General features: G+C 60.2%; 1 protein-coding gene across 9 annotated transcripts in view; it reads right to left on the bottom strand.

Moving 5' to 3' along the window:
* Positions 1 to 549: 549 nt before the first annotated feature.
* Positions 550 to 7725, bottom strand: part of AFAP1 (actin filament associated protein 1) — a 145732-nt gene continuing 138556 nt past the window's right edge. For all 9 annotated transcript variants that reach the window (XM_073891392.1, XM_025887356.2, XM_073891388.1 and 6 more), the window contains 2 exons: positions 6289 to 6450; positions 550 to 4651 (listed from right to left, as the gene is read on the bottom strand). In XM_073891392.1, coding sequence (XP_073747493.1) covers positions 4625 to 4651; positions 6289 to 6450 — 189 coding nt within the window. In that variant the 3' untranslated portion in view covers positions 550 to 4624. The remainder of the gene's footprint in view (positions 4652 to 6288; positions 6451 to 7725) is intronic.

Raw genomic sequence — 7725 nt, 5'->3', positions numbered from 1 at the left:
CACCTCTGCCGCCCGCGGCCAGTGTTCTGGCTTCGCCCCAGAGGCCCTCGTCCTCAGCCTCCACCCCTCTGCTCCTACCGTTGCCCGCCCTGCCCTGCTCCCTGCTGAACTCCTGTTCCAGCCCCATGACTTGCTCCAGGCACGGCCCACCCATCCGTCCTGAGGACGGCTGCATCTTCCCCCGGGGTGCGGACGTGTCCACGCGGGCCTGCACTCTCCGGGGCACCGAGCAGGCTGTTCGCGTGAGGGGGCGCCTGAGAGCCAGTCCCACCTGATTCACTCCCCTCTCCAGCACCTGGCCCGGAGCCTGGCCCTCAGCAGGTGCGCGGACATTTCTTACATTGAATATTCGGGTCTGTGGACTAAAAGCCATGGGAAAACACAGTTAGCTGAGGCTCTTTGGTGGAAGAAGATCCTTGCTCAGAGAAACAAAGCACAGCCCCCACCTTCTCCCTCACCTGCTCCTTCCTACCCTCCCGGCCCCACAGGTGACCTCAACAATGTGCCCCTATTCGGCAGAAAGTAAGGCCTGAGGCAGCAGGACGGGAGGCCGGCTGGAAGCGCACAGCTTTATTGATAACACACAAACGAGGCACGCCGGAGGGCGCCAGTCCGCAGGCTACACCGTGTGAAACAGTAGAAAAATCCGTTAGTAAAGCAGAAAATTCAGGTGAGGTGACTACAACATGGAGCAAAACGCCTGAAAACTGGTATTTCCGTTGAAAGTTTCCTTCGATAAGAGTTCCCTGTGAATTAAATATGTTGAGAAACACAGTGAAAGTATATTTACAGTCCTTTAAAACGGGCACCGCCAACATATTTAATTAAAAAAAAAATCTTTGCTGTTTCTTGCTTGTTTCTTTCAAAGAGAATTTTAAATACAAATTTAGTTTTTAAAAAATACAGTAAGGAAATAATTACAATCTTAATATGAAAACACTTTACAACTTAGAGCCGTGGTCAATGAGTGCTAAGTATCTATAATTTAAAAGTTGGTGTTAAAATTTAAAGTCACTGTTTCCTTTCTCGTTAGAAAACCAGATACAAAGATTTATCTTATTAAAAACACCTTTGGTCCCTAGGATTCGCGATCTGATGGTCCCCCGTCGGAAAGGCCTGCCCCGGCCACACCCCGGCCTCACCCAGGAACACCTGGAGACAGCTGCAGGCGGCGGGAGGGAGGGAGGGAGGCCGCCCGCGAAGCCCCGGGCCTTGGCGGGAGACGAGCTGCCTGCAGGGGGCGCTCGCGGCGGGGGGGGAGGCTGCGCCCACCGCGGGGCATGGGGTACAGTTTACCTTCATGTATTCACAGTATCAACCTAGCCATGGGCCAGCAGTGACAACAGCAACAAAATAGGAGTAAGAATGATTCTCTTTAAAACGATGCCTCGGATTTGAAAAATTCCCCAGTAAAAAATTATTTTAGGAAAAAACAAAACAAAACGAGGAAGGCAACAGTTTAACATCTGAGCGATGCCACCTTGCCGAGCCGGGGGCCGGTGGACACTGCGGCCGGCCCGGAAGAGGCCTCCTGGACGGGGCGTGCGGGCTGGGCCGCAGGGATCTTTGCTGGAGCCAGGGGCCCCGCTCCAGGCACCCACCCCGCTGCCCACCCTCGGGAGGGCCCGTCACAGGACTGGGCCAGCAAACCCAGAGCACCGCCTGCTGTGAGGCCACGCCCCTCTCAAGAGCGTGCCGGCAAGCCCCGGGCCCGGCCCCGTGCAAACCCGCACACACTCTGCAGAAGGCAGCACACCTCCAACCCGAGTGGTTTGGGGTTTTTGGAACTCGGACGGTTGAGGTGAATGAGGTGGCCGATCAGGTTTGGCAACACTGAGGTGTGCGAACGGGGGCGGGGGGGGGGGAGACAGGATGGGGTTTACGGCATGGCGTATGCACGGCCACCCAGAGAAGACTCCGGAAAGATCCACGCCCACCTGAACCCTTCCGCAGACCCACACTGGTTGCCAGTAGGTGGAACCATCCGGAAGCCCGGCGAGGGCAGGGCTGGCTGGTCTGATGCCCGCAGAGGGCCTTGCCCCACCCCCTACTGACTCTGAGGAGGGGCAAAGTGACCGCTTCCCCCCGTCCCACGCCACAGGTGACACAGCGAGCCCGTAACCACCATTATGTTTCTGTGCAAAAGGTTGGTGAGTGACTTTAAAACAGTATCAACACACAAAACTGTAGGGGATTTGAAGGTTGATGACACCTGACCAAAATACAGCAGAGGCAGAGCCCCGGGGCTGGTGGTGGGGCAGATGTGGCCCCCGGGCACGGCCACCACGCTCCTCCACTTTGGGTCAGGATCCTGTCATGGTCTGGCCAGCGCTCGGCGAACAGGTGACCCCTCGAAGGGAATGGGACTCCGCCCCGTGGGGCGAGCCTCCCGTGGCTGCCGGGCGGGGAGCTTCCGGGGGGGCCATGAAATGACATCGCTGCCCGAATCCTGACAAGACGTCTCATGTGTGTCTAATATGTACAGATATAAATTAAAAACTCTATTTATTGAACATATACAAATAAATAACTTATTTTGAAGCAAATCCTTTCACCTTTCTGATCAAATCTAAGACACCGAGGGGAACACATAACATCGTGGAAGCCCCCGGGTGGCGGCCTCGCCCTCCATGCGACCCGCTGCCAACGGCTCGGTGGAACCAGCAGGATCTGTCTAAGCTTGCGGCCCTCTTTCAAGGGCTGATGGTGAGGAAAGCGAATGTGAAACCTGGGCCCTTTAGACGCGGGACGTGCACGCCAGGAGTCCGAGGACCAGGGTCCAAATCCCGGCTCCCGCAAACCCACAGGGTGAGGGTCCCCAGGCTGCCTGGGGTCTCGCCGGCTGTGCGGGGCCGCAGTCAGGGGTATGGGCCGCTCACGTTTTCCCTCCTAACAGTCGAAACCTGCTAGCTGCTTGGGCCAAGTTGGCTGTCAAGCAGGGTGACCCAGGCGCCTCACTTTGCGAAACCTTATTGGACCAGAAGGCAGCAAAAATCTACGGTGGACCAAACTGTTTCCTTTTACAGAAAATCAGCTTCGTAGGATGCAAGGCGGCCGAGCTGCCCACGCAGACAGACAACAGGACAGGGCTCCTCCTGACAGCGCCGGGAAGGTGGGCCCGGAGGCTCTGGGGGGAGTCCTCCCTCCATTTCCTGGGGGTGCTAGCATGGGAGGGGGGCCCGCGTCCCTGCTGGGGTCTGCTCCAGCCCCCGCTCCCTGCTGGAAACTGTCCCCCGCGCGGGAGGCTGCTCGCCGCTCTACAGCCAAAATCGCACGCTGCCACGTGGGGCCCGAGGGCCCTGACTGACGCTGGTTGACTCCACGCCTAAGGAAGGCCTGCAGGAGAGGGGCCGAGCCCAGGAGGGACTCCGGAGGCGTGCCGGGGGAAAGCACGGAGACCGTTTCTTGCCTTCTATCCCTACAGTTGGTAGGGAAGCTTCTAGATGAAAGGCTTACACCACTAGGCTCCTGCATCTCAGCAGGAAGCGCCCCCCACATGTGTGTGACTTGTGCCCCCGAATCCATCTGCAGAAGGATCCTGGTGTGACCGACTCTCATGTCATCCAGGGTTGCATCTCCTCATAGCTGAGAATCCCTGAGAGGGTCCCTCTGGAGGCCCAGCAGAGTTGGGGGGCAGAGACCCGGCCTCGGCCAGCAGCCCTGGGGCACCCGCGCTCCGGGCCTGGGTTTGCAGGCGGGGGCCGGGGGCCCGGGGAGGGACTGGAAGCTCTCGTCCCGCTCAGGATGCTACGGTTCTATGGCCGAGCGACTTCCAGAACCTGCTTCCCTCTCTGGGGATGGGCCCATCCTGTGAATGGAAGTCCCACCGTCATCCGGTGAGGCCGCCCATGCTCCGCGGGTCACCTGCAGGCTCTGCGGGGCAGACGGGGTCAGGGACACTGGGGGAAGGGGCGGTGGGGACACACGCTAGTGAAGCAGCAGAAATACTCTGCTGCCTTTCAAAAGCAGTACAAATAATAAAATATGATACAGAATCTCTGAAAAACCCTTAGAGCTAAGTGCAACACACGCTAAAAAGAGAAGTTTTTAAAAAGTGTAAAAAGAATGGCAGCTTTTCACGTCATGGTGACAAAAGCATTTGTCCAGAGAAGAGACAGTTAAAAGGTACCAGATGCTTCACAGCTCGGGTTTCTCGCGCACCTGCCTCTGGTGACATCGGGGGGGACACGGGGCGGGGGGGCTGCCGAGACACAGGCAGGACGAGCCGCTCGGGACCCCGGCCCTCTCTGCAGACGGGCAGGGGGCCCTGGGGCCTGCGAGGGGCCTCAGCGGGGGGCACGGGCCGGGCACCTGCAGTCCGGGGGCGGGACGGGCGGACACTGGGGAAAGCACTCACTGAGCTCGGTAAGAAGACGCAGCTTCTCATCTGCCAAAGGACTCCTCTACCTCCCTCCCTGCTCCTCAACAGAGAGAGGTGGAAACCCAAGTGTCACAAGTGATTTTCTTTAGAGGGGACAAGTACAGTAGCAAGAGGCCGCGCGGGCGGGTCTGGGCGCTGGTGGCGTCGGGGCTCAGTCACAAACCCTGGTGTCCTGCACCGTGGCCACGCGGGCGGAGCTTCCTGCGGCGGCAGCGCCAGCGAGCAGGGCGTCCCGCCGTCCCTCTACGTCCCGTTCTTCAGCTCCCACTCCTAAGTGTGGCAAGAGGAAAGGCATGGGTCAAAGCGGCAAGGCGCCAGGAGACAGGGCTGCACCTGTGGACGGTGTGCAAACCCGTACGGTGGCCGCTCAGAAGTTTGGGAATCACCATTTGAGCCTGGAATCAGATCCACGAGGGGACCCTTGTTCCAGAGCCGAGGGGCCAAGCCCCGCCCCTGCCCCCAGCCGTGAGCCCCCTGTCACTGTTCTCGGGAGTCCCTTCCTGAGGCTGTGGGCACGGTTCCTGGACCCGCGAGCAGGGACGCCCAGGTCCCTCTGTGAGTGCGGCCGGCCTCGGTGTCGCCGTGCATGAACCTGCCGAGACCCCACACCCCGCGTTTATCACAGAGAAGTGGCAGGAGCTGCAGTCCCCAAGCTGGTGGCCGCCGAGCACCCGCGGGACACACAGCTGGGGCAGGGGCTGCAGCAGCTGAACCGTAGGTCTGACTTGGCAGGAAAGAGGCCAAGTAAATGAGACGCTTTTCCTGCACTTCTCATCTGCAAACAGTCAGGGGGACGGCACTGGACACAGCTCCATCCCAAGACTCCCTCAGGCAATACGCGCCCCCCGCATGTGTGCTAACGGGTACAGACGCCTGCTAAGAAAAGGAACAGAAATAGGCGCAGCCCTTCCTTCCCCAGACTTGGCAATACACGCGGGCTTCAAGCGCTTGCCAGGGAGGACACGAGGTCTCGGACGCGTCTGCAGCCACGGCCGCCAGGGCCGCCCCGAGAGCACGCCATCCTCCCTGACACAGGCCGCCTCTCCGAAAATCACACACTTCTAGCCAGTTTGGACCCGGTTCTGAAGCGCTCCAGGAACAAAGGTAACGACAGCAATGCGGGGCCCGGAGGCGGTGGAGGGAGGCCGCCCGCCTCCATCCCCATCAGAGCAAATTAAATTCATCTGATGTGGGGCGCCTGGGTGGCTCAGTCGGTAAGCGTCTGCCTTCGGCTCAGGTCACGGTCCCAGGGTCCGGGGATCGAGCCCCGCGTCGGGCTCCCTGCTCTGCGGGAAGCCTGCTTCTCCCTCTCCCACTCCCCCTGCTTGTGTTCCCTCTCTCGCTGTGTTTCTCTCTGTCAAATAAATAAATAAAATCTTTAAAAAAAAAAATTCATCCGATGAATTAATGTAATTTTTCCAAAATATGATTTTTCTGTATGACACACTTGCAGTTACTACTGTCAAGAAGTGTTTGCTTTGATAACCTATAAATGGTTTTTAAGTTTTCGGAGAGCTTTAAGTTCTGCATCAAAGCTTGTCAAGGCTGATCCCATGTGGAGCCTGGAGACCACAGGGGGCCTGGGGGGGTTCATTGTGCGCCTCCAGCACCACTGACAAGGCGGGGGGCGGCGCGGGCTGGAGGAGAGTCTAGGCCTGGACTCTCTGTGAAGAACCCCGCTCCAGCAAGGAAAACCCAGGTGCGCCCAGAGCTGCTGCTTCTGCTGACACCGCCTGGTAAGCGCCTTGCCGTGACGTTCTGGGCTTTTCCCCTTTGAAAAGGAGGCCCCCTGAAGGAGCCTGGGACTGTGGGGATTTGGGAGACGGCACACGGCATCTCCCCTGTCCCTCCCACAGCGGCCAGCACGCCTCGGGGCAGGTGTCCCCCCCGCGGGAGAGCGAGCTCACCTTGGCCTTCCGCAGCACATGCCCCCGGCAGGGGGAGCCGCCCGCCGGCTGGCTCTTCCTCAGCACGGCTGCGCTGTTCACCGGCACCGGGCCCTCGGCATCACTGGTCTCGCAGCTGGACATGGGTGAGCTCTCCAGGGTCCGGTGCCTAAAAACTGGAGACTGTCGATGCAGAGAGAAGACCCCGTGTGAGGTGTGGTCCCCAGGCCCGCGGCATGTCCCAACGGGACAACTGCTCATTTTAAAGAAAACACGCAGGTTTGGGGAACAGGCAAGAATGGTAATAATGATCACCCCACGTGGTCAGCACAGGTTCTGGGAGCACCTTCTACTGGTCGGTGACAGACAGGACCGCTGGTGGTGCTGGGAGGTGGGCAGGGGGCCCCGCCCTGTCCCCATGCACCCAGCTTTGTGCCTGCAAAGAGCTCTACGTCTGCAGCCGCCCTCCACCACTGGGCAGCACAAGTCCCCGGGCCCGTGGCCCGCAGCAGCGTGGCCCCAGCCCGACGATCCTGAGGCGCCCAGCCATCTGCAGCACATGTAGGTCCGGAGGCCAAAAGAAGACATTTTCTGAAGACTTGAAGTGGAGCGAAAAGGCCCGCCCCGCCCCCCCCCCCCCCCCCACCCCCCAGAAGGTACAGGCTCCTGCGCAGGCAAGTGCACTGGCAGTGAGCAGGGCCGCCCGATGAGCCCCGGGACAACACTTGCTGTCACTGCTGCACAGCGTGTGACCCGGAGACGTGCGCTGGGTTGTACGGCACGCCGTTGAGCAGAACACAACAGTGGGTCACTTAGGGCCCCTGCCGGGGGCTGCTGACCCTGAACACCAAGCAGCCAGCTTCACCCATGTTCTGGTTTACTCGGAATGCTTCTGGGAGGGAGCTGGCTGGGAGGGGGTGGGGGGCGGAGCGGCTGGCAGGAAGGAGAGACCTCATCTCCCTCTCTGGCAGAGGCCGCGCTGGGTCCGCAAGGCGGTGCGTCCGATGAGCCATGTTCCGGGGATGAGGACTAGGCAGGAAGTGCGGGGAGCTGCCCGTCCCAGGGAAGATGAGCGCAAGGCAAGTCCCAGGAGGGCCCTCCCGCGAGAGGAAGCCGCCAGGCCCCGCGGTCTGGCTGGGGAGGCTCAAATAGACCCGTCCTAAGCCTTCAGAAGGACAAGCTTGGCTATTTGGGCCGAAAGAGAGAAGACCTGACAAGTGGGAGCCAAGATGGGGACCTCGGGGGATACAGTCACCACTGGAAAGAGGGGACCCCCGGGGGGATGCGGGGTCATCACTGGAAAGAGGGGACCCCCGGGGGGATGTGGGGTCACCACTAGAGAGAGGGGACCCCCAGGGGGATGCGGGGTCATCACTAGAGAGAGGGGACCCCCGGGGGGATGCGGGGTCATCACTAGAAAGGGGGACCCCCGGGGGGATGCGGGGTCACCACTAGAGA

This window comes from Callorhinus ursinus, unplaced genomic scaffold (assembly GCF_003265705.2).
Source record: "Callorhinus ursinus isolate GAN/ISIS: 27379988/994484 unplaced genomic scaffold, GSC_fseal_2.0 scaffold4, whole genome shotgun sequence".
Lineage (NCBI taxonomy): Eukaryota > Metazoa > Chordata > Mammalia > Carnivora > Otariidae > Callorhinus > Callorhinus ursinus.
The sequence above is the reverse complement of the archived record's forward strand: the minus strand, read 5'-3'. Positions and strand labels throughout refer to the sequence as shown.